Below are 25,817 nucleotides of genomic sequence, written 5' to 3' on the forward strand. Positions count from 1 at the left end.
ACTGCTGTGCGTCACACCAGGGTTGGGTGAGGATAGGAAGGATTAATCAACGCAAAACTGCCAAAAGAATCTGTTCACCTCCTCTCCCTCCGCCTCCAATCCCCTCTCGCAGCCATTCCCTCATCCAGACGTCCGTATATTCTCCCTTGACACCCACAGCCTGCATCCCTCTTCATGTGGCTGATCTCATTTGCCTGACTGCGACGATTGACTAGACTCCATTTCCTCGCCTCCTGTGCCCGCTAAATGAGCCTTTCTGCACCCGGCACTTAACAGACTAAACAATATATATGTCCTGAGAGGCCCAATAAATCTGGCTCTATTTTTTATTAAGATGTGCGCCCGGGGGGACGGAGCGGGTCTAATAACATGGAGCGGCGAGGGACACAAATCACGGCCCTGCTCCCCCCTCCCTGCTCTCCGCACGGGAGACTCTAGGACTCCCAGGGCTGTTCTCTGAGCCGCCTGCATTCCTCTCAATCTGCCCCAATTCCATCCATTTCACTTCCATTAACATAACGCTTTGTGATGCTTTTCTACCTCGCAAAGGGAAATATCTGGGACTCATATCTACTCAACGGCGAGGCCACTTGAACAGAGGTGTAATGAGGGAGGAAAAAGGATACAGATTGTGCCCCCGTGAGAATGGGGATGCTTGAAGGCTGCTGGGAAACCAGGCAGGAGTTAGGTGATTGGCCTTTAAAATAATTACACTTGACTCCCTCTTACAGGCGTTGCATGCAGAGGAACATGCAGAAGATCAATGAAACTGTTTACAGGGAAAGGCATGTCAGAAGAGTCAGATGAGTAGCGCCTCATTCAAAATTTTACAGTTCAGCTCAACCGATTTTAATGAAAATTATAACTTTGACAGAGAATCATCCAAAAAAAAAAAAAACTGGGCATTATTTTTCCATATGCAATTGAACTACTTTCCAGATTAATGACATAAACTGTTCTTTCTGAATTATTAAAAAAAAAATCAGGGATAGCATTAGTGGAGTAATCACTTTTCTATATACAAGAGAAGTTCACTCTGCATATGTCACATATCTTTTAATTAAAAATTGGACATGGGTCATTAATGCCAATTACAGCGTTGAAGGGAGGGAGTGAAAACAAAAGTTCCAAACTCAGTAGAAGTGGAAAGCAACTCTCCCCCTCTCTCCCCCCAGCCTATGAACTGCCTCCATTCTAATCTACGAGCCACGTGGTTCATCCTTACTCATCCAGGAGGCAGGGCGCAGATGGAGGTAGGTGGGTGTGATCTGCTGAGATCTTTGCGTAGTTCAAAACACAACAAAAAAATGCCACGTATGTCTTAACGCTTGGCTGTGTTACAGGTCACTTGCAAACCAAGTCCCTGATCAGGCATCAAGTCCCCCAAAGTGCTGGACAATGGCCCCACGACACCACCTTTGGATGGTCATGGAAGAACTGTTGCGGCATATTATCTCCTGAGTTGCTTTCTCAGCATTATCATCCTCATGACTCCCAAATCCACAACCAGACTAACAACGCAAGTGTGAGCCCTGCCAAAAATGACGTGAATGCGTGAATGTTGTCCTGTGGTGAAGGTCTGCTTTTCTGGGAGGGGGGGGGGGGGGTGCTGTAATTGAATTATAAGAGAGACCTCCACTGTTGGCCGCATAGCAATCAGTCTCTTGTCGCCTTCACTGAGACAGCTAATAAACTGCCACTCGCAGTCAGGATCAGACTGCTAAACAGCAGGAGCAATGCATATTCAATCAGCACGCCAAAATAAGAAAACAACAGCAGGAGGCTGTATCGGCGTAGGTGGGCCTCTCCGTATTCACCACTAACAAGTTACAATAAACGGCGCATTAGCCATTAATTCAAATTGATGAGGGCTTTGAGTGTGTGGGCGAAATGTCACAAACATCAGCTGAGTGTTGCATGAGTATTAGCAAACGAGATATTGATTAATGTAATCATGCAGAAATGAAGTAAAGTAGGGACATGGTCTGACAGCCATTCATTTCTACTGTGGTACAAATGATTATCGACATCATTTTTAAAAACTATGTGCGGCGAACAATGTTTGTGGGACTTGCTGAGGAATTGGTTTTAGGAAACGTCAGTGGTCATTAGCATACCATATTGTATGTATGGACGGGTTTTTTTTGTTTTTGTTTTGTTTTTTCGCTTTGGTGCAAAACATTAAGCATTTGATCACATTAAATCACAAACAAGCCATTTGAAAAGCTACATTTTATAAGTCGCTGTGAAGTTCAGATTGAAGTTTCTCAGCAGACTACAAAATCGAGCATTTGTTTATATTCTCCATTATCATTTAAAGTGGCTCTCTACTTATTCCAGCTTGTGTCATGACTGGAGGCTCTGTTCCGATGAATCCCAAACACAATCTGACTCAGCAGAGCAGTGAAGCAGAGCTTCCAGTAGGTGGCACACTTTCTTTGTTGGCTTGACTATAAAGGGTTTCTGTTTGAAACACACAGTGTATGAGTGGACAAAATGAGTATCAAAGATATACAGCTTTTTATTCTGCACAATTAGAAGCTTCCAGTTTAATTTTGGTCAGTTTGGTCTTCTGTCTGTTCATCAGATGCAGACCAGAGTGCTACGACGATTGACTTGAGAGAGTCAGGTGTTCCAGTCAGATGTGGCTGAAATATTTTTGAAAAATCAAAACGATGCAGTCTTTAGTTTATTCCACTGTGTGAAAAGCAAAATCACATCAAACTAGTAAGGAAGATGCAACAGATTACTACCAAAGACAAATAATTTGTGTGTGTGTGTGTGTGTGTGTGTGTGTGTGTGCGTGTGTGTGTGTGTGTGTGTGCGTGTGTGCTCATGTTTGTAGGACAGACAGGTGACGACACCTGCCGTTAGATCCTTACACACTGGTGGTAGTGGGGATTACTGGAATATTTCTTCCAGTACCTCACATACAATTGCCTTCCCAAATCCATCCACCAACTTTGAAGTAGATAGGTTCTGCTTTCCACATATACACATTGATGAAAAGGAAAAGACTGACATTTTAGATTGGCAAATACAAAAAAGTAATTATTCAAACAGCAGCCTGATTTCTCATGTGTAAAATTTGATTGCAATTTGATTTGATCAATTAACTTGAACTCAGAAATTGTCATGGTCGTCATTTCAGTACAAATTGTAATGTAAAATTATATATAAATGGATCTAAAAAGCATATCCACAATCCCATTATGAAGCAGCCTCATATTACACACAATTGACTAGCAGGCCACCCAAGTATTTTAGTTAAATATATTCATACTTTTCAGACCATACAGTACACATTACCGGCTAGAAGTTTTTGATATGTTTACCAAGGGATGCAAGTGAAAGTATGAAGCCTTGAGTAACTGTTTTTATTTCTTTAGCTGCTAAATGCTTATTTGGGAATAGGAGGATCTGGAGCATGTTAGGGATGCCTTCTGGAATCTGTGTTAAATGAGGTTAGAAGGTAAGAATGTCTGCTGAATATAGAAAACTGACCTGTATTGTACTCACTGAATTATTTCCCTCGCCTTATTATTAATGTAAGTAGGTTATTACCTCATTTGTAGTATGAAAAAGTTAAACACTATTTTGGATTATAAGGCTCTCCTCCTCACATACACATATGTACATGTATTTATTATTAATAGTAGTAGTGATGATAGTCATAGTATTTACTTAACATCATAAAACTTACAAATACATGTAACATCATGCTACATTAAATGTAAAGCCTGAATTGTAATCTATTGCCTTCTGCCGCATCATTCACTACCAAAAGAGTACACAGATTGTGCTCTTTTTCATTCATGTGAGCCAGTGCCATGCTACAAAGTAATGTTATACACCTCGCAGCCAGCACAGTCCGGGATTGTAAACTAGTTAATTACTTTTCAATTACAAATATCCATGTATCTTTTAATGAATACTGTAGAAAAGCACATTATGCTGGCAAAGATTCTAGCATTTTTTTTTTCAGACACAAAACTTTGTTTTAACACAGTAACACATTATTACTGTATGTTCTGCAGCTGCATATTTTTTTAGCCTTGGACATCTTGAATGTATCTCAGCATCAGCCATAAGCACTGTGGGCTGCAGTACCTCCTGCCAATAAGGCGCCTGCTACAGAAATAATATCCCAATCTGCCTCTCTGGGAGAGGCATACATTTTCAATGCCCATGATTCACTCTGCTTCCACCTCAGCCCCAGCGGTCATATTCTTAGCCCCGTATGTGAAAGCGCTTGAAACCATAGAGTTTATGTGATTTTGAACCTTTTTCCATGAGAAATGTTAAGTTTCATCTCACTACCATACTCATAGTGAATAAGAAATATGTGAAAGAGCTGCATTACACTAAATCAAAATTCCTTATTAAATATTAAATATGGCCTTGAGAAGGCAGAGTAGAATGTAAAGTGTAATTACTGCTGCATAATTCTTTTGACTGATTACTGAACATTAGTGGTCAGTCCTCCTCAGCTGTTTAACATTTGCTTGTGTACATGAAAGCGCTTCCTTCCAATTGACAGAAATTTATTGTACATTTGCCCACTATTGCAAAATATAAACAAGAGGTAAGCAACTTACAATAATCTGGTGGCTCCGGGGTCATGTCAATCAGATGATTCTGGGCTGAAGTGGTTATGCTGATGTTCCGGGTTGTCAGATCAGTGCTGCTCTTGGTGGTAACCACAGGTGGGAACTCCCCATTGGCTTTGGAGAAAGTAGGAGAAAGGCAGAGATGTGTTATTCCTCTATCTTCATTTCAACTTGCAACACATCAACAGGTTGGAACAATGACTGTGTACTGCATGGATATGTATGCATTCCCTTGTGTTCTAACATAGCCCCACAGATACCATTGCTAATGATGCATTTTGATATATGTGCACTATCTATATAACACATTCAATGGGCATCAGGTGATACCATGGCATGAGCACTGACAGCACATGCCGCCCTGCTTCATCGTCAGGTTTGTATGGAGATGTACTATGTGTGCACTGAACTGCACAGTGTTATAATGTTTGCAGTGCTGTGTCTGCATAACTGCACCTATCTGGTATCACAGGTGCTGTATGTAGTACTGTGTGCATAGTCCATTATGCATGTAGATGTGTGTATCCAGAAAGGTGCATTCTCCATGGCTCTGTGTGGGGAATCCATGTGAATCTCCAATCCCCTCTCGTATTCTGAACCGCCACATAATGTAGGCAGTGTATGCGCCTGCATTCCTAAATGACCAAGTGGTCACACTCTGCTAGGCTGGCATTCATCCTTATAGCACTGTGGCTGGGATACATTACGCTCTTTTTGAAGTGTGTTGGAATAATCAAAAGCTGGAATGTGTCCCAGCCTCAGTGTAAGAAAACAAAGAGGAAAAAAAAGGCAAAAAGAAGAAACACTGATGAGGACGCCAAAAAAAAAACACAATAAATACAACATCCCACAAATTGTCCATGACTAAAAAAAAAACTGCAACACAGTCAAGCCTGTCTTGCTCTCAGGACTGTAATGGCTCTAGTCCTGATGTGCCCAGTGCACTCTGGTTTCGCTCCAAGACACCTGTAACTGTGCGTCAGCAGGTGAGCAGCCAGGCTGTCAGCTGGTCTAGGCCTCTCCTCTCCCAGGTGACAGCAGCTGAACTTGGGAATAGGGAAGGAGAAGCAGGGGGATTGAAAAGATCAATTTCTCTGGATGATTGGCTTCTGGAGATCAAAGCTGAGCTGGGCAGAGGCCTTGCACAGAAAACTCTAAAAACTCTAAAAACTAAAAACTTCTTTGCTCGCTCCTCCTCCTCCCTCTCCTCATCCTCCTCCTCCTCCTCCTCTTTCAGCCAAATTTAGATCAGGGGGTGATCGATATTGGGAAGAAAACACTCAGTGTGAGTAAGGCGGTGGTAAGATTTGGGATGTGTCTGAGGTATAAGGTGCATGCTTTGGTTAGGTCTGAGATGTGTTTGAAATCCGTCAGGGAAGAAGCCCATTAGACCTGGGGCGGAATCCTCATTGGAAATTCATGATGAGCCCTACCCCCAATTGAAGATGCCAAGAAAGTGTGTGCAAATCATTTCAAACTTCTTAAGACCTCCAAAATGGACCTCACAAGCCAGGTCAAAGTGTTTAAATGTTCTCACTGAACTGAGGGGGCCTGAATGTGGAGCCGTGGGTTTCCAGGGCTGTTTTTGGATCAGAGAGCAGCCCTACAGGAGAGCGATAAGAGGACAGGAAAGCTGCAGGGCTCCTGATAAACACCAATAAAGCAAGGCGGGTGGGGGGCATGTGGATTGATTACAGAGCCTCCATTAATCAACATTAGTCAGGATGTTACAAACTGGCTAGGCGCATGTTGGCCCGGAACAAGGGTTAAGGCACACAACACTCTGCTGACGAACCACATTCTAGTAACTGACCCTGGCAAAAACAAACAATCCAAAGGCAATGCAATAAACTCTGATTGAAACAACTGTTATTACTCATCTGTGTTTCCTGTGTCGAATACCATCGACACATACGCAAATAAATGAAAGATAAGCAGCGATTCAATTATAGTGAAAGGATGTTTACCTTGAGAAATTGTCAATGTTTTTACTGAGTCCTTGTAATTTTAGATGGGCAGGACACAATATATTATGCCACAGATACACATAATAGGATGTATCTGCAAAAAAAAAAAAAAAAAAAAAACTTTGATGGGTAAAAGTAATTTGATGTTCATTTAAATATTTATGACTGAGCCCCAACCCTCTGCCTCTCTCTTTTTAATCTTTTGAATATAAATTCCAGAACACATTCTCACATTCCGCCCATTCTGTCCGGTCCTGTTCTCTTTTAACCTTGGTTTTTTTATTTAATTTCGCAAAAAAGAAGTGAATTTCACAGCCAAAGCCAGAGGTCCATTTAATGTGGACGCCACTCCTCCTTCCCCTTATTTTACAACCAATTACAAATCGCAAATTACTATTCCGCTCGGTGCGTTTCTGTACTCTGTCTCTCTCATCTGAGGAGACTGGGTGGAGCACGTTTCTGGCCAGGTGGACGCTGTCCAAGCTGTTACTGCGGCCCTCACTGTGGCCCTTGCATCAGGCTGGGGAATTTCAGAGATCCGGAGGAACACTAGCGCTGACTCAGAAAGGGCACCTGCGGCCAAGGGCTGTCTACCGGGGGGCTGTGAGTGAGGATGTGCTGGAACTTAACATTTCAGAGCTGAGACGTGATATGCGCCTCAGGTCAAGGCTTTTCATATGTGCTGGCAATTTCTACGGATGGATTTTTTTTTTTTCCGCGGCGACCGGGGTGAAGTTCTTCGCGTATTAGTCCGGCAGCCAAACCTCATCTTGGATTCCAAGTCATTGCCAGAAAAGTCTGAAACCTTAACCACTACCCACACTCTTGCCTTCAGGGGCCTGCATTGTGTTCCACTTGGTCTAAATCATTAAAATGGAATCCATATTTAGATAACAAGCTAAATCGACCTGTTATTTTTTGGCTCCAAGGGTACTCATTTCTTATATCATTCATCATAAGAATTTTTTAATGAAAACTTTTTCTTACAATCATCATAAATCATATCTATTTACTTTGAGTTTATAGAATTAGGTTCTTTGGAAAAAAAATCAATTCATCAAATAGTTGAGATGAGATGAGGGAGTGTATGGCTGGACAAACCAAGCACACACCAAACAAACTGCTAGTTGGTAATTCATGGTCTGTCCAACTTTTTAGTCAGTGATCCTAGATACCTGTGAATAAATTGTTCATTGAGGTGTGCTTTAAATCCAGCAAGGACAAAGATCCCAGAGGTCCGGTGTTTCAGAGCCCTACAAGAAACACCTCTGAGCTGACCCTGATAATGATTTAATCCCAACAGCAAGGCCTGTCAAATTCAGGTGATCCTAACAGTATCTCTTGCGCTTAATGAATCATTCTGACTAGCCAGATTCATGCAGCACATACATTGCCCTGGGTATTCAAGAAGGCTGTTTGCTTTTTCAACACATTTCCACATGTACTTTATACTGTACCTGACTCCAGATCAATTTCTATCAATGTCCATAGATGCCAGCTGTTAATAAAGACTGACAGAGGAGCGCTTGGAAGTTTCTTTTACACATGTATAGTATTTACAGGTGTCTTCCCAAATATTTCATATGGCTTCACCGACTCAGCTATCCACCAGATACCAACAAAAGGCAGCAGCCTCTTCTGTTCCTCAATAAGCAAAACTAGCCCATTTTCACAACAGTTTCCACAGTAGCAAAGCAAAGCAGAAAGCACAGACCTTTACTTACAGCACTGTTTAGTTACCATTCTGTCAAGTTGTTTCACAACACCACAATAAACATGCCAACTTCTGGATGACTATGTTCAGAACCATATTGCAAAGCAAGTGCATAAGTACTTAAGAAGTGTAATGAAGTAAAAAAGTAAGCCAACCTAGCTAGGCTTCCCATTGTGCATATTCCCTGGATTGTATGTATCACCGTCTCAAGCCCAGACTCGAACTCTGAATCTCTGCTTCATGCTGTGCCATGAAAGTAATTCATGCATTTATAACTCTCGGCTTAAAAAAAGAAAAAAAACATTGAGTATGGCCAGACTCTGACAGCAGTGAGGTATACTGAAAGTGAATGTAGGCATAGAAGTGTAGCTATACCTGGGTCTGTGTAAATGCCTGTTACCTACAGCAGCCTTTGCCTCTTTACCGCTAACTGGGAAAACTCTCCCTACTGCTGCACCTCTACAGTATACATCAGAAAACTGAAATTCATGGATGATGTCAGCTTTCTGAAATGCTGTGGGGACAAAAAAAATTCAACAACACAGTGACATTGCAGAAATGCACTGAAATTAGCATCTCCTTGTTTGTGTCCCACAGTAAATTGGTTCCATCTGATAAATTTCATTAGGTGACCCTTGGCTGCACAAGGCTTATTGAGACAAAAATGTAAGTTTAGTACAAACCCAAATAGCTCCTTGGGGGGAAAAAACAAACATTTTGAATGAATATGAATATGAATATTTCATGAAGGTTTGTGATAAAAAAAATGAAAATACTGTCAACATAATGAAATTTCTTAATTTTTTTTTGCTTTTTTCTCTTTGTTATAATTAATGTGCCTCTCTATGTTTCTGTTTTTCCGTATGACACATGAGTATTGGAAGTCTGGAGCTGAGTTAATATTGCTTAATCACAGTGACAGATTACATGAGGGCCTCTATGGCGTCCCTGTTACCATCCCAAAAAGACAAATCATACTTTCTCTCCATCATCATGCCGAGACATTACTGAAGATTGTGAAAAATGCAACCTTTTATCACCTTCTATTTAATCATCTTCAAAAAGCCTGCTTCCCCATATTGTCTTTGCCACCACTCTTGTCTGAAGACGTCATTCATCACAACCTGGAAAGGCCTTATAATAGGGTACAGCACAGATGATACTACAGTGGTCCCTGTTGTGTGTGTATTTCAGCAGCATAGCATTCATCCTTCGCCTTACTTCAATTACAGAACTGGTGGAGGCATCCATTCCAGAGCCAGAGGTAGCAAACCAACTGTGACAGTTATAGCAGAGGAAGCTCTTTACTTTCAGTTTGTTCTTTTATTGCCTCTGCCTTTTCATTTTTTGGGGGGAGGCAATCCTTTTGTTGCCAATTCATTTTATCTCCTTGTTGGTGAAGCGCTTTGTCAGATTGGTGTCATTGAGCTTTAATACGACAGAAATGATTGGAGTCATTCTGGCAGGTGGACAGACTCAAAACCCTCAGAGTTTCATTCGGAAAGTAAAATCCAATCATCGGTACAGCACCGAACCCCCACACTACCCCACCACTCATACCCCTGTGATGTGTTCATCTTGCCTGTAGCAGAGGTGAGAATTCCTGTTTAATCTAATCTGGAGTTTCCACATGTATATGATAACTAAATAAAGTGAAACTCTTGAAAACAACCATACTATGCCTCTGTCATAGCTAGGCTTTGTTCTTTAGAAGTGCTCAAGGCCTAAGCGCACATGAAGAGAAAATACATTAAAGAGAAGGGTTTCTCTGGGTGGAGCTGGCCCGGCCAGGGATTTGGTATTCCACTGGTGCTTGTGTGGGACCCACTGATCTCACTTGAGTGCATTCTGGGTTTCAGTAACTTTCTGGGGGTCAGTACAGCAGGCAGCTCTGCTGTCAAAGTCAGTTTACAGATCTGCCAGGCAGAGCTCCACCACAGGGGATCGAGGAGTTCAGACATGCAATCAACACTCAACCCTCAGCCTTCAGCCCCCTGTGCTTTCAGCCATTAGCAACAATGCCCTCCCTTCCCCGTGACAAAACTTTAGAACTTATTCCCCACAGTTATTAGCACTAACACGCCATTACAAACCATCAGAACCTAGAATCCATGCCCCATATTCGCAGCCATTGCCACTAACCACCATTCAAAGACCTCAGCATTTACTCCCACTGTAAACCAATAGACCTCACCCTGCACTCTACTTTTGTAAGAGGGCTTCTCACCACTTCCCTTGGCATTGACCCGTCTTTTCCAACGAAGGAGGAGGGTGGTTTGTTTTGAAATCAAAAATGTTGGCAACCAAATAATGAGTGCGAACATAAGTAATATTTTGTTCATCATAAAGCTCCTTTGACAAGTACCCAGTTTGATACATGGTCCAGTAGTGAAACAGACAAAATAATGCAGTTTTGCTCTTTCTTTAGCTAAACAAAGCTAAACAATTAGAACTCATAGATGATTTGTGATGTGAAGTCTGAAGTCCTCTGAAGTCCTCTAGGAAGTATATTCAAGGAAGTATACATTTCACATTTTCAAGGAGATACTCAAGGCAATTTGATTTGTAGTAAGAGGAACACAACCGAACTGTAAAAACACATACAAATTCCAAGTATTCTCACTGTGCTACATAATGAATGCTAAAACACAAAGCAAGTGGTTGAACTGGCTACATAGCTGCATTTTAATAATTCAGGTGCACATATTCATTAATAATTGCAATGATATGCATTAAGGGTACACACAATGGCTGTGGTTGGTTGGTTCTTTTCCAGACCTCAGAAGGTGTAAACCATGAATTTAATTACAGTTTTTCTGGATCATTTATACACTGGAACTGATACTTCGGATACAATGATGAAAAGGTGAGGCTCAACCTTGACTATTTCGGCAAAACTCCAAGCACATTTTGCTTTGTAATCACTCAAATTGCGATTCCAGTTCACGCTTTTGCAAAAACACTACACACGCATCTCATACATTCAGAACAATTTTCTTAGAGAGCAGAGAAGAGCGCTTTACTGAATAAGGTTACTTGCACATTCTCATTTCTAATTGTTCAAATGATAGAGGCCACAGTGAAGCATCTCAAATTGGGCTGCACCTGCTGCCCAGCCTCCCTCAGGCGCAATCCACGGCTGATTACATGATCAACAAATGTTGCCCAAACTTCTGTAGAAATATTTTGGTGTCTTTTGCGGAATCTTGCTCTTCCCCCCCCCCCCTCTGCAGCAGAATTCAGCTACTGCTGCTTTCATTCACAGTAAATCTCTGACAAATAATTGAAAAGTTAAGAAATTGTGTTTGTACAAGGGAAGTGTGACTGAGTTCAATTGGCAATCACATTTTTAAATATTTGGTTTTCCATGTGAATACATGGGATGCTCAGGACAGTATTGCACCAAACTGAAATGTCTTTATCTTCCTATATTTACATCTACATATCAAATTTAAACAAAACTATATTTTCATTTGTTAGTGTAAAATTATATTTTCTCACAGAATTGAAAGAAGGCAGGCGCAGACACTTTACAGTGCGACAAGAGGTGGCAATAGTTGATATGTTCATTCAGAAACAAGACATTCAATCCCACATCACAGAAGAATGAAATGTTCCAGACTGTGAATTCTGTTCACTAGTTCACCAATGATTGGCCATGTCCTCAAGAAGTGAAGACTGAGAATGAAACAAATATATGGTATTTAATTTGAAAGGAACACTGACCGGGTGAGAGAGATGCACTTTCAGTATGTGCAAGTAAATGATTGACTGCATTCTTTCCTTCACTGTCCTGAAACAGCACATTAGCCATTCTGAATATCATTACCATGCTCAATAATTCAAATATTGTTGTGTTATATTTTATGAAGAATGATGGAGCTTGATGCTAATGCCACTCCTTGAGAATGTGATGAAGATGCAGCTTATTTTTGTAGATGAAGCTGGTTTCAATTTGACCGCGGGGAGGAGAAAGGGCAGGACCATGATTGGGAAATGTGCCAGGGCTGAAAATATAATAATGTGTGTGGCCATCAGTCAACATGGGGTCCTCTGTCATGATGCTACATGGGGCTCAAACAGCTCTTCCTTTTCTTTCTAGATTCTGTGTATGAGCTACTGGTCTCAAGACACCTTGAGCAGCCAGAGTTAACAAAGTTTTGAAGCATTTGGGATAACATTAGATTGTGTTGTGGTTGTCTTTCTGCCACTCGACTCACCATTTTTAAGCTACCTTTTTTTCAAGTGGCACTGGAAAATACATGACCACAATCCTAATGAGCGAATGACCCTCCTGGAAGCCATGGAGGAGGCATGTATGGATGTCTCTGCTGACTTATGGCAGAGATGAATGTACCATGCAAGATGTTTCTTTTCTTGCTTGTGATGTCACAAGGAGTGTGAGCCAAGATGTTGTCTAATTATTTTTGTGAGAGACTTTTTTCCTTTCCCTAACTTCATGGTCGTGGTTGTACAGTGTATATGGCTGACAATTTGAGTTTTGTATAGCAAATTATGTTTAGACAAAACATTCCAATGATACAAAAACTTGTATTTGTGCACACAATTCTTACTGATATGTGAGTACTTTCAGCTTGTGAGGGAAAAAAAGGGTTTTTCATTTATTTTCATTTACTTTTTTTATATTATATGGTTTTTCATTGATTGCACCACTGTGAAATTGGTGGGTAGAGTGAGCTGTTTGTTTGACAACCCTGTGTATTGTTTTAATACAACTACTTCATTTTGAGGAAATATAATTTGATAATGAGCCTACTGCTTTTTGAAAAGGGATCATCATGCTTTTAGACATTAGTCAATCATTTTTAGACTTGTTAACTCTTCTGTAATTTAATGTAATGTTCTGAGAACGTGAGCTATATGTCTAAACAACTGAGAAACTACTGTACAATAATAATCATAACAGTCACTGAAAAAAATGAAAACTATATTTAGCACATATACCTAGCATTTCTCACAACAGGAAAGCGATACGTTTCAGAATCTAGACTGGTATAGCAGACACTTAAGGTCGACTGTTTAGTTCCACCATGCACCAAGTTGTACCTATACCTTGTGAAACAGCAGAATGGGCAGTGCTATTGTCTGTTTATTATCATCAGCCAGACGTTTTAATTTATTCAGACCAAATGCCGTCTTGGCACATGTGATTCCTTAGAGTGACATTGCTGCAACATTCCAAATACGTTACCCTGGAAGTTACAGAGGAGTTGTGAGGCTGGCTGCTCATTAGAGAGACAGTGGCACAGAGCAGCTGCCGTCCCTGTAAAGCTGCCACGGGCGTATTTAAGGGTTTTGGCAGCACTGAAAGAACTTGAACGTTTGGGGTAAAAACTAAAAACTATAACCCGTATTCCACCCAGTCCCGATGTCATCCAGAATCCTTACATAAAAATAACCAGGGAAAAAGGAAAACAATAACTCTCAGAATCCACGGCCATCTGCTCGCTTCAGAAAAAAAACAAAGGGTACATTGAAGACACGGTCACAGAGGAGCACATGCTACATCCCACTATCCAGGCACAAGCTGGAGCACAAATAGCATTCAGCACAGCATGCATGCAGGATGCTATAAGATAAAACTTATTAAAACACAGATCGTGAGTGGATCCATTATCGAGGTTATAAGGGCTAATCACTTCTGCAAACGACACTTAGTGTTTATCATAATGATGATTCCACTTTCTGAATGATGAATGCTAGCCCATCACTATGCTAAAATTAAGGGTTGCCATTTAGAGGTGTGCTTAAGATAGCTGTTGGTGATATGTATTGATATTTACAGCACAGGAGAAAAGGAATAAAGTCCCTTATAAATTATATTAAACATGAGACTATTCACTGTAAGATGGTTTCACTGTATCATTTTTAGATGAATATCATGAGATTGTTATCTCAACATGCACAATAGATGTAAAAACTACATAAAAATGAAAAAGAATAAAACAGCTAAAATTAGTTTTGATGTTGTCATTGTTCTTACACACATAAATACTGTCACAAGCACTGTTTTAAGTCCTTGCAATACTTGTGCTAACAGCAGGATTTTAATACAGAGGTACTTAAATGTAATAATAAACAATTGGCAGTTAAAATTGTGAGTTTAACAGGACGTGTTTAATAATGAGATATGGTTTGAATACGAGCAACAGGAAAAGTGCCTGGGAGACAACTGTTGGAACAGCATCATGTTGTCATAACAGTGGAATTAAACAGGACAATTAATATTTAAACTGAATGTAAAACGATTTAAAAAAAAAAAACTTGAAATATTGTGCCAAATTTGGTTGCTCTTCTGAGAAATATTTCGACTGAATATCCTCCTTCTTCGCCATTATCGTGTGCAAGCAGTAGATTTATAATTCAGCCTCTACCAATTCTGTCAAGCCAGAAATCAAATCAGCCAAATGAGGAAGGAAAATCAGATGTACTTAAAGAGGAGATTTGGATTTATAGAGTCCCCTGAAGCTCATTCCAGCTTCTTAAGTAAACGGGTTTAACTGATTTAATCCTACGCGTTTGTGTTAATGATCTCGACTTCTGTCCATCTCTGATGCGGAGCTGATTTCAGTGCAAGGATTAGCCATTCTAGTTCCTTCCCACTCTGTTCACTCTTCAGCAGTATATTCCCACACTTCACAGACAGAGAAGTATCCCCATGTCTATTCTCGCATCCAGTAATGTGGGTTAATACCACCCTCTTTGATTGACCCTTTCAGTTAGTATCAGATTAAAGTCAGGAGGACTAGGCCTATACTCCTCATGTTGACTTGGGCAAAAGCTATACTGGTCCTTCAGAACTAGTGTTGATGGCCACTGATACATACTGGTGTGAAAAAATACTGGAAAGACATTGTCCTCATATCTGAATGTCTAACGAACCTATCCATTTGTACATCTCGTATTCTACACATGACAAATGATCACCACAAAGCATATACTCTACAAATTGGAAATCACTGCATCCACCACACCAAACACAGGGTAGCATATAGTCATGTTAGTGGATTATAATTGAAGTGAGGCAATTAGTATGATACTCACATGCCAGAAAACAGTCCAGGCTGAGAGAGACATTGTCCAGTGTGAAGCCTGAACCCCAACCAAACACTCCATCAGCGCTGAACTGCAGATAGAACCTGTCAAAGACAGACAGAATTCAACACCTCCACCACAGGTCCTGTCATTAAATAGTCCTGCAATGACACACACTGCTACCTGTGGTAATGCACACCATCTCCTGTAATGCACATATAAATAGCCTCTGTTACACATGCCCTGTGCTTGCTCACACTGCATTACTAGTGGCTTCATATTTTACCACCTGGCTGAGCAATGAGGAATTCAGCTACAGTTAAGAAGATAATGAAAGGGGTTTGCTGGTATTCAACCCCCCAACCTAAAGCAAATCACACAACACTTTTCTCAATGTTTGTCAAACGGCAGGAACTCAAGTCAAACCAGCAGTCATCAGCAGGATGAAGGACACACGCACTTATCAAGAGAAAGCTCTGAACACGATGACCCACTCAGAGGCCCAGGATAGCACTTTAATCACCCTCTCAGAGCTGGGATTACCAGGCTTCGACAATAAAGAGAGACCCCAATCAGGCGCTTGGAGATGAAACAGACATTTTTGCCGCTCTTCATGCTAAAAAATCAAGTGCCATGGCTAATTGGAGGAAAAACCTCAATGAATGGAGGCTCGTCACATTGATTTTTCTCCTACATTAAAGGAAGTGCTACACGCCGCTTTGAAAGGAATACAGGACCCTGCATGAGCCTGATCCACTGGGATTCATTAAGTTTCACTGAGAAAGTAAGGGTTATCTCAAAATGTAATATTACTTGCAAATTTGCACTTGATAAGGAGGTGGCAATAAATTATTGCATTTATTAATCTAGAGATATTAAATACAGTATCACTGTTATTTTTCCAAAAACTATGCCTTAGCATTGAGTTGCATTGTGTCATCATCTCTCTTTTCATTTCCCACTTCTTGTGTTAATTATTTACTGTTATTTGCACATATAATAATAAAACTTTACTTATTGGATCAAATTCTCCTGTAAACCTTTACTGCTTTACATTATTTTTTCTTTATTTTGATTGGTCGTACCAGTCTGCCAGGCTGTATAAAGGGAGGGTGATGAGTTTCCAGCTCGGTCCACTCCTGGCTTCACTGCCCGAGTGCCACAGTTTGCGCAGTGTTTCTGGCCCTGTGCCGTTCTCCTTCACCCACAGAGACAGCGCCCCCCGGTGCTGGCCTCCAGAGCACAGCCAGAACCGCACCTGTGGGACATAATTTATTCAGGGCTTTGAATGTACCTGCCTGTATGCACCTTTACTTAGTACGTTGATCCAACCTTAAATGCTATTTTCACGATAAATTGCTTAGTGTACACAAACATAATCACTAATGCATTATGTATAATTAAATGCATCATTTACCAGTTCAGATCTAGGCTTCAATTGTTCCATATGCTCCAATAATGGACAACTTCAACAGAATGCATTCCACAGCTGTCAAGAACTCTACAGTGTAACATACTCTAGAGTTGACTGCTAGGCAGGAAGGCCGAAATGCTGTGATAGGCTGCTCAGGGTTGGGACAGGGAGATATTGAAGAGCTAATCTGAAATCATGACTCATCTCCGGGTGCATGCCAGAGGCCGCTGTGGCTCGCTGCCCCCGGAGTGCTCTGGGCGTCGTCCATGCCGAAAAGGTTGTGACCTCGGATCTGTCTTGGCTGTCAGTCAGGCCGCTTTCACAGACAGGCCCGTTCCCTCTCCCTCCCTGCCAGTGCGAGTTCTCAGCCCTGCCCTCCTCACCCCTATGCCAAGATCTCTCCACTGTGTCATTTCCAATGAGCTTCCGATCAGCCACGAAGGACCTCTGGGGTCAAAGGTCTCAGAGTATTGCAAACACACAACTTTGTGTGCGAAAAAAAAACAAAAGATGTGCTCCAATAGCGCTACAACTCATCGCACATAAGTGAAAAGGAAGACTAATATGTTATGGTGTTCAGTTCCCTGATTTAATGAGAGCAAGACAACTGAAAGCACAATGCGTGCATCCTGTTTGACTATCTGAGGGATTGGGGTAATGGTACAAAAATACAAATATAACTACATTCATTCAGATCCTAATAATAGATGAACTCATGTTTAATACATTCAGCTTAGGGCCTGTACTTCATTAGTGAGGCATTTTCAACATGAAAGTTTGCATTTACATCTTGCATCCAGTTCACAAAGCTGCAGATTCCTGCATTTGCTTTATGAAGTGGACCATTTCAGACATTCAGTTCTGCATGCTGCAGTTCTGCACTCACCACGCAGGGGGCGTTCCTGAGCGGGGGTGGGAATAGTGGGCTCCTCAACAATGCAGCTCCTTGCTGTCCTTTCGACTGACTTCCATCCACAGCCATTACGGCTCCTGGAAGTCAACACACACAGGAACAGTTGGAAAAGTAGGATAGTTGGAAAAGCTATACAAATTTTCAACACTTCAGCATGGTTTCCACTGGTGACACATCTCCTTATCAGATTAGACATTATCTGTACATGTAACATAATGTTTCAAAAGGTGACCAGCACATGGACCTGGTACAAATATATTCTTAGAAGTAATGTTTCCTTAAACAGCTCAGTGGATAACACCTGAGGATGAACAGCTGGATGAAGGACCCCCTGGCTGTGAATTCAGGACACTCCATTTGGGTCCTTTTGTTGAAACTGACTGCCATCCACAATTTCCATCTTCAAAAGAGCAGTAGCTTCCATTGAGAAATTGACCTGCAAGAGAAAAAAAGCAAAGAAAGAAAGAGTTAAAAGAGAGAGAGATAGAGAGAATGAGGGAGGGACAGAAGGGTCTCAGCAGAATGGTAGGTGAAGAGAAAGAATGGGATGGGGGAAGACAGGGAGAAAGAGGGAGAAAATAATAGGGCCTATTGGATTGATCTGACGGTCTCTGAGGATGGTGGAAACCAGAAATAGAGAAGCTAGAGGATGGACAGTGAGGGTTTTGACAGAGATGTGAAACGGTGAGGATCTAAAAGAAAAGATAAAGCATGTGGGAGGCGGATGAGAAGTCTTTGTTGGCCACAGCACACTGTGAAAGAAAGCCACTTTCCAGCATAGTAGGGCTCCCCAGGTACAGAATGCAGGGGGTTAAAGATGTGAGAGCCCTATCAAAACTGGGGGCACATGAGGCATTTCTGTCTCTCTCTAAATGATTGGAGGGGGTGGTCATAATCTATTAGCACTTCTCCTTTGTCTTTGTGATCCTTCCCAACAAAAATCATTTTCCAGGCATTATGCTCAGTATTAATGTAAACCATCAGCCATTAACCCTCTGAGCCTGAGCACTGCATCTATGTATGATTTACTTATTCTTGCATTCAGTGTAGATTTTCTCTGCTGCTTTTAGAATACAAAGACCATCCCTCTTCTCTTTGAAACAGGGAATTCATTTTCTGAGTGACGTGAGTCTGGGCAAAAGCTGATGTAATTAAAATGAGTTTTGACAAACCCGACTCAGAACGATGCAAGTTTGCCTCCTCTGAAGAACTATCACCGAGCAGCGGCAAGCCAGATAGAGACTGTTGCAAAACAGAGATTTGATAAAATGATAAATGAGAGACATGCCTCCACAGAAAAGACTCAGTTCAAAGGAAGCAGTAGATTATATTTTTACTTCAAGTGTTGAGAAAAGGAAAGCACCCTGTCCGGACACTTTCTTCGGAATGGATCCCACTTAAGAGGATATTTCACATGTTTTATGTTTATAATTTTTCCTAAGAAAAAAAAACAATGATTGCTAAACCACATATACTTTTATACCTTTATAGTACACACACACACCACACACACACACACACACACACACACACACACACACACATACACTATATGGACAAAAGTATTCGGACGCCTAACCATTGTATTACATTGTATTCATTGTATTGTACTTTAATATATATATATATATATATATATATATTATTCCTTGAATTTCTAACAAGCAGTTTTCGTGTGTAACCCGAAATTATACAACAAAGGTAACCCCTACTGACATGGTGACAATACACATGCATATACATAATTTATAGCTCTTTTGAAAATCAATATTAGAAAATGCCTTACATTTTTTTCCTTGAGAGAACTCAAATAGTTGTCTTTCATTTCTCGTAACTGTGCTGAGATGTATGCTCTCGTTTATGAGAATCGATTATTATTTATTATTATTATGAGATATAATATGATATATGATAACAGTTTGTAAAAAGGTAATAATAGTTGGAAAAAATAATTGGGGGGCATAGGGTTCAAAGAGTTAATATCATGAGCAAATACTTAATGGCAAGAGGCATTACAAAAAGGTCCAGGAGGCATGCCACTGGGGTCCAGTCTAATGGTTTCTGAGTCACTTTGGTGCTGGGATCTTATTTTGCATTGGCCACCACAAATGAAATTGAATTTTCTTAGTGTCCAGATTATTTATACAAATGTGATGTAGTAGACCAAGGAAACAAAAAATAAGAAATGAAGGAAGGAAGTAGGCACTATGTCCTATGTTTATGTCAGAAATTAGTTGATTGACAAGAGCTGAACTCATTTTCACTTAATAATGAATTTAGGCCAGATCCTTGAGCAGCTAAATTAAATGAAAGAGATAGATAAATTAGCACTGGATCATACAGAATAGGTTATGGGGTAAACAACATAGCTTCAGAAAGAAGCTGGTGGAGAGATAGAAGCATTCAGCACAGTAGGTCAGGAGAGGGGGAGAACGAGAGAGGGAAAGAGCAATACTTGGTCTAATTACAGTGTTTACACAGTATAGATGCTCATTGGATTAAATCCATACATCTGTCTTTTTGTTCCAATTATATTAGGCTTTTGATATATTGTATTTCATTCAAATAAAGCATATTGAATTGAACTGAGTATTGAGGAAGGGAATGTGAGAGAGAAAGAGAGAGAGGAGAGAGAGACTTATTGTGGCTGGGCTGGGTGTCTGTACTGAATCCACAGCTGCTGCTGTCATCTCACATTCTGTGAGCAATCAAAACAGGGCAGCAAAGTCAATTATAAATGAAAAACAATATACAGCTAACCCGCTTCACCCGAAATAATAAAAAATACCTACAGAAATGAATCTCAGACCTGGCTGATATTGACGAACTGCTTGGTGAGGAGATTATGCTCAGCCTAGCTGCTTAGTGCTACTACCTGTCAGAGAATGAGGGGACTAGACTGTACTCTACTCTAGACAACATGTGTGTTTCAGCAGTGTTACACCTCAATGTTACATGTATGTGTTAAATTTACTTGCATTCCAAAGGATATGCAAATATCTATCTATAACTATTTTAACTGACTTCATTTAGGTAAGATAATGCCGTATTTGAATTCTGAGATGCTTTCCCTCTGAGATTTTTTGTTATTGCTGGTAATGTACACTACATGTCTCAGAATCAATGAAAGGCAAAAGCAGAAATGCACTGACTTAATGGCAGGTGTAAAACATACGAGCTCATTACTTCTCTCATAGCTCGAATTTCCTCCCAAAGTTTAAATGGGCTGCAGCTCTCTGGTTCATTAACTATGTCCATGAATCAAATGTACGAAGAGGAAGTGCAGCGCTGAGCATGAAAGGCAGAAGAGGAGCACTGCACGGTAAGCTGTGATATTTACATTCTAATGGGGAGGTGGACTGTCTGCTTTCCAAAGCACCCCGAGGAGTGTTCAGATGTGATAGTTATCCCCTGGGTTAACATGACCGACCAATTACCACCGAAAGTCTCACTTCAATTAAAAAAGCAATTACACTGGGATTTATGGCTTGTCGATGGCATGTTTATCAGTCTGGCTCCGCTGTCAACAAATCTGGGCAGAAGAACACAGACTTTCAATAAACACTATTTCTACCATACATTTACCAATCATGACACCTGCATTTAAACTCTCCCCCTCTCCCTCTCTCTCTTTCTCTCTCTCTCCCAATCCCTCTCCCCCCTCTCTCCCTCTCTCAGTTCAATTCATATCAATTCAAAAAGCTTTCTAGGCATGACAGGCAATTAGTGCATACTGCCAAAGCACAAACAGCAATCACTCAAAATGCAGATAAAGAAATCAACTGAGTCATATCTTGAAATAACAGTATAATAACAATAATGATGCTACTACTATTCATGATGATATTGGGTAATGAACAAACATAAACAAAATAATAGCACAAATATTGTCTCCATAGTAACCCTGATATTAATGGCATTATTAATTCCCCTTCCTTATGCTGGTGAGGACAGGTGAGTGGCGTCACCTGTTTCTCCCACATACGCAAGCATGTACGCATGCACACACTCACTCACACACAAAAACATACACGGCACAAACATATACACATGCAGACACAGACTCAGACACACGCATACACACACACACACACACACGCACACACGCACACACGCACACACAAACTCCCCAAACACACATGCACACAAGCCCAAAGAAGCAAAATGTTAGGAACACTCCCTCTGCCAATAATTTGCAGAGTGACAGCATTCCTGCTGATTTCAAGCAAATAAGCATTCTCATTGGCCAATGTCAGGTATGCAAAGGGAGCAGTGTACTGTGGGATATGCCAGCAGACAACAATACAGAAGAACACCTCTCTCATGTGCCAACCCACAATGGTCTAATGTGAAATGGGTCACAAACAGGGGATCTTCCTTCACAGAGCTACTCTCTGTGACCTCTCTGTGAACTTATTTCCACACTTTGTGATAGGGCTGGGCAATATAGCCATCGCAATATATCACATAGCTATTTTTATCGCAATAACAGCTATCCCCGGTGTGTGGCGATAGGTTTCTTCTCATATTTTTTTCCCTTTAGTCATACCCGATGCGGGAGCACACCTCCAGCTTTCCAAGGCCACGTGAAATGCTTCTGGGGGAAAAAACACCACTCGTATCTATTCAATGTTGATATCACAGCAACAGCACTATGCTGCTTCGGTGTGGTAGATAGAAACACATGGCTACAAAGATAAAGAGTGAAAACACATATGCTATGTGTTTTTCAAAGCTAATAGGTAAGTTAACCAACATATAGATACAAGTGATATTTTTCTGCCCCAGAAGCATTTCACTGAACTTTGGAGGTGTGCTCCCGCATCAGGTATGACTAAAGGGAAAAAAATACCGGAAGAAACCTGTGTTAACTTGAGGTGGAAGCATCAGGCCGGATGAACTTTGAATGGCTTTTATTTACTGTGCTCAACTTAGTTAAGGACCGTGTACAAACACAGCATGAGGGAAAAGGTACTCTGCCACCACTTCCCAAATACTGGTAGCTTACATCAGTACATAGCTGTGCATGGAAAATATTCACAGCGCCCTCTACTGACGTCTGTTATTATGACCCCGACACATAACATAAGTACCATATATTACTCAATGTACCACAAAGCCTAACGCCACATACCGGAGATAGCTGCTATTGCGCTAAAAATAGCTATGCAATATATCGTGACGGCTATATCGATCAGCCATAGTGATAATGCCTATTTGCACCGAGTGGGAAACTCACGGCACATGTCTTCCTCATCATCTCCGAGTGGACAGTCCACCTTGAAGTCACATTTCTGTCCCATGGCGATCTGTGGCCCCTGGTGGCACTGGTAGTGCCCCTGTAGGGTGACATGGGGGGTAGGGGATGACCCTGTACATGAGAAAAGGCAGAGAAGCACCAGTGTGTTATTCATTTGTCATTTTCACACATATATATATATATATGATAGACAGAGGTAGTCAACACATTTGCATGCTAGAGTACACAGTTGTGCCTGACTCAGTAAAAACAATAATTCACAGTGGACACCCATTCCTGCAGCTTTGGAAAGGAAAAGAGATGAGTCACTCCTCATGGGGTTAGAGCTGACAGCTTTGAGACAGGTGAAATCCTTTTCTGAAAATTGTCTTTAAATTACACCTGTATATTATGGAACTTTGAAAACAGCTAATATGAAAGGCCACCTAAAGGCTGGTTCTTCTCCCTCAAACAAACAAAACACCCCAAAAGAAGGCCTAATATCTAATATGGCATCCAAAACTGTCTTTGATGTGATGTCCAACCTTGAACCCTTGCATGTCATAAAATACCTCTGAGAGATGATGTACTTGTCCCTTTTTGCATACTGCATGTTACTGTGACACAGGAACCAACAGAACTGACAGACAAAACAAAGACTAGGATAGAAGGCACCAATGGACTTGCTGTCTGATAAATGAACGCTGTGCAAAGATACCATCAGTCTGCGCATTAAGATGTAGCACAGGATTTGCATATCTATGCTATTTGCATAGTCCTGTCTCCAGCGGACTCATAAAAAACAGTCTGCCTGCTGTGAGTTCGTTGTCCTCAGCTGTTGATAACAAAGAAAAATAAGATAAAAAAACTGATGTGATTATGTGATTCACTCTAACTAAAGGTTGGGTTTTAAGAGCTGAACTGATTTCTTCATAGCTGTGGCTGACAGCTGTAAGATCTGTCTCTGACTGACTTCAGGTTACTCTCCAAAGACCATATTTGTCAAACAGAAGATTCAGACTCATGCAGTATTTGTGTCTCCTCCAAGCAAAGAGGCTTAGCAGAGGTGCCATACTCACATAATTTGCCACAGTCCTTTTAAGAACAGTTTGATGTGCAGGGATCAGTAGGTGATTCAGTACAGTATAAGCATTAAAATGGCACAGTGTTCCTTCAAAAATAAGTGCTTGGGGTAAGTATTAGGGGTGCTTGAAACCAAATTAAAGGTTTATAAAATGGTGCATCTTTATGAACATAATCAATAATAATACCAGGCTGCCCAGCTGCAAAGGTAATAATATCCCTGCATCTTACCTAAAGGCTTTAATGGACAATTTGATGTGCAGGAAAATGACTTAAGGTAAATAGGTTCTGGCAAAGAAAATGACACCACATTCATCAAAGAGTAAGAGCAGAGTTTCTTAAAAGGCTGTAACAGTGCAGCACTGGGCAGTCAAACAGCGTGTTAGTGTGGTTGATTCAATTGTACCAGACTATGATGGATTTATCAGTGTATCTATCACGCAGATTTATAAATGTTAACATTTTAGAAATGGTGGGTGGAGTGGTGAAAAACAAGATCTTTTTTTGTTTAATGTGTGAGGTCTTAACTCCCGCCCAGTGGATGATTGTAGCCGCATTTATATGCAGTGAACAAGACACATTGGCACGTGTAATGGCCACTGTAATTAATGTCCCTGTTTTACAACCCAGCATGTTACACCAGTGAGGCATCGGCTACAGCCTTGTACTTAATGACGATTTTAATCATTAGCCGCACAACACATGGCACAGAAAGTCACAAGCAGTGAGAAAAATGAATGAATATACCTGTATGTTCATGATTTTTATTTATTTATTTAATTATTGTTTTTTATTCTTTGTTTAAATATTTTCTGAACCTGGTGATTGATTTTGTGGATTGTGTGGGTATATACTAATTGTATCTATGTATGTATGTATGTGGGTGTGTTTGTGTTTGTTGGGGTTTACTGTTAGTACTACTATGATTTTTAACTTGATAACACTGTATTTTACTGTATATTGTTATGAGAAAATAGATGGTACCGTTGCACATAATTTTTGGATCTACTGAAAGTGATCTGAGTGTGCAACATCATTTGAGAATCACACTGAGAATCTGAAAGCCCCTTCTTATATCACCCCCGTATGGGGCTGCCATCCCTTCAGTGCAGACTGGGCAAATTGCAGCAGGGGACACTGGCCTGCATGCCCAAGCTGGCCAAAGTGCTTCAATCCTGCTTGACGGAAACTGAGAAATGGGGCATGTGGGGAGAATAAATTGTGTGAGGGCATCTGGGATTTTGTTATTCGAGCGCCTGCATTCAGATCGGCTCTGGGGAATGATGTATGGGTGGAGGAAAGGCAAGGAGGTGTCAGGAAGGGGGACCACTGCTCCTGATAAATGGCAAAATGGACGAGGCCATATCAGTCACACCTGCCCACAGCCTCCACATGTTACGTGATCCTTTACAAACGGATTTATAGCGCTGCCTTCAGTGGCCAGCAGGGGGCAGCAGAAAGTAGATTAGAGAGATTGGGCAGCATTCCATCCATCCAATAGTGATGAAAAAGAACTTTCTAAAAAAGGCAGACTTGATTTGACATTGGTTGCTTTAAATGATAAAATGACTGATGTTCCAAGGTAAATTCAGGTCAGGTTTCATCATGTTAAAGGGGAACTGCTGGAGGTTCAGGCACGCGTTCATGACCGTTTCAAGGGAGTGTTCCTCTATGCTGCATTGTTGGCCTGTGTACAGTGAATTCGACTGGTTGGGTGATGAGTGATGAATTGAACGTTTGTGCCGCTGTAGATCTTTATCATTATCGCCATGCTGTCAGAGATAATGTCTGGAACAGTGAGATTAAGATAGAGCACTATTA

At 41.0% G+C, this 25,817-nt stretch overlaps 1 protein-coding gene across 1 annotated transcript in view; it reads right to left on the bottom strand.

Annotated features, from left to right (window-relative positions):
• alk (ALK receptor tyrosine kinase) overlaps positions 1-22,923 on the bottom strand; it is a 40,642-nt gene extending 17,719 nt beyond the window's left edge. Inside the window, exons 1-6 of the mRNA XM_036542269.1 lie at positions 22,914-22,923; positions 17,976-18,110; positions 17,648-17,751; positions 16,433-16,605; positions 15,357-15,451; positions 4,599-4,724 (exon numbers count right to left, since the gene is read on the bottom strand). Coding sequence (XP_036398162.1) covers positions 4,599-4,724; positions 15,357-15,451; positions 16,433-16,605; positions 17,648-17,751; positions 17,976-18,110; positions 22,914-22,920 — 640 coding nt within the window. The 5' untranslated portion in view covers positions 22,921-22,923. The remainder of the gene's footprint in view (positions 1-4,598; positions 4,725-15,356; positions 15,452-16,432; positions 16,606-17,647; positions 17,752-17,975; positions 18,111-22,913) is intronic.
• Between the last annotated feature and the right edge of the window lie 2,894 nt (positions 22,924-25,817).

This window comes from Megalops cyprinoides, chromosome 12 (genome assembly GCF_013368585.1).
Source record: "Megalops cyprinoides isolate fMegCyp1 chromosome 12, fMegCyp1.pri, whole genome shotgun sequence".
NCBI lineage: Eukaryota > Metazoa > Chordata > Actinopteri > Elopiformes > Megalopidae > Megalops > Megalops cyprinoides.